Genomic DNA, 951 nt, shown 5'->3' on the forward strand with positions numbered 1-951 from the left:
AAGACTGATGTGCCTGGAAGGCATTTCATAGTGTCAGTCTGTCAGGCAAATCATTGGCTATCTCCCAAGGACCTGTGTAGAGTTAAGATTGGGGCTGAGGGGAAGTGTGTACTGGTGCTGCTGGGTCAAGTGAATGAGTGTTTAGGACATTGATTGTGCATCATGAGTCTTGTTTCCCTGTCTCTCAGCTTTCTTTCCATGGCCTCATTCTGGGGCCCTACTCCAGCCTGTCACCTTGAGGAGAGCCCTCTTCACGTCCTTGTTCCGAAGGCTATATATGATAGGGTTGAGGAAAGCAGAGATGACATTGTAGAACAGGGCCAGCTTCTTGTCTTCATCTGGTGAGGCCTCTGAGCCAGGCTTCATGTACATAACCATGGCTGGCATGCAGAACATGGTGACTACAGTGATGTGAGAGGCACAGGTGGAGAAAGCCTTCAGCCGCCCCTGGACCGAACGGATCCTCAAGATGGCCATGAAGATGTTGATGTAAATGACAAAGATGAGGGAAAATGGAATGACGATGACACTAAAGCCGAGAATGAAGTCAATGCGGTCATTTACTGAGGTGTCTGCACAGGCCAGCTTTAGGACTGCTGGGACTTCACAGAAGAAGTGATTGATCTTGTTGGGGCCACAGTAGGGCAGACGCATGGCAAAGACAGTGTAGACAAGAGCAGAGATGACACCCCAGAGTCCACAGAAAATTACCATAACACCACATAGCCATGGGCTCATGATGACCTTGTATCTGAGTGGGTGGCAGATAGCCACGTATCTGTCTATAGACATGATGGCAAAGAGCCAAGACTCGGTGATGCCTAGCACCAAGAAAATGTACATTTGGGCCACACAGCTGGTGAAAGAGATAGTCTTCTTTTGGCTGGTCAGATGTGCCAACATCTGGGGCACAGTTGTAGTGGTGTATCCCAGATCCAACATGGAAAGGAC

At 49.1% G+C, this 951-nt stretch overlaps 1 protein-coding gene across 1 annotated transcript in view; it reads right to left on the reverse strand.

Moving 5' to 3' along the window:
- Window positions 1-204: 204 nt before the first annotated feature.
- The window catches only part of LOC105297079 (olfactory receptor 2G3-like), a 1172-nt gene continuing 425 nt past the window's right edge, over window positions 205-951 (reverse strand). Inside the window, exon 2 of the mRNA XM_011367507.1 lies at window positions 205-821. Coding sequence (XP_011365809.1) covers window positions 205-821 — 617 coding nt within the window. The remainder of the gene's footprint in view (window positions 822-951) is intronic.

Source organism: Pteropus vampyrus, unplaced genomic scaffold (assembly GCF_000151845.1).
Source record: "Pteropus vampyrus isolate Shadow unplaced genomic scaffold, Pvam_2.0 Scaffold135, whole genome shotgun sequence".
In the NCBI taxonomy this organism is placed as follows: domain Eukaryota; kingdom Metazoa; phylum Chordata; class Mammalia; order Chiroptera; family Pteropodidae; genus Pteropus; species Pteropus vampyrus.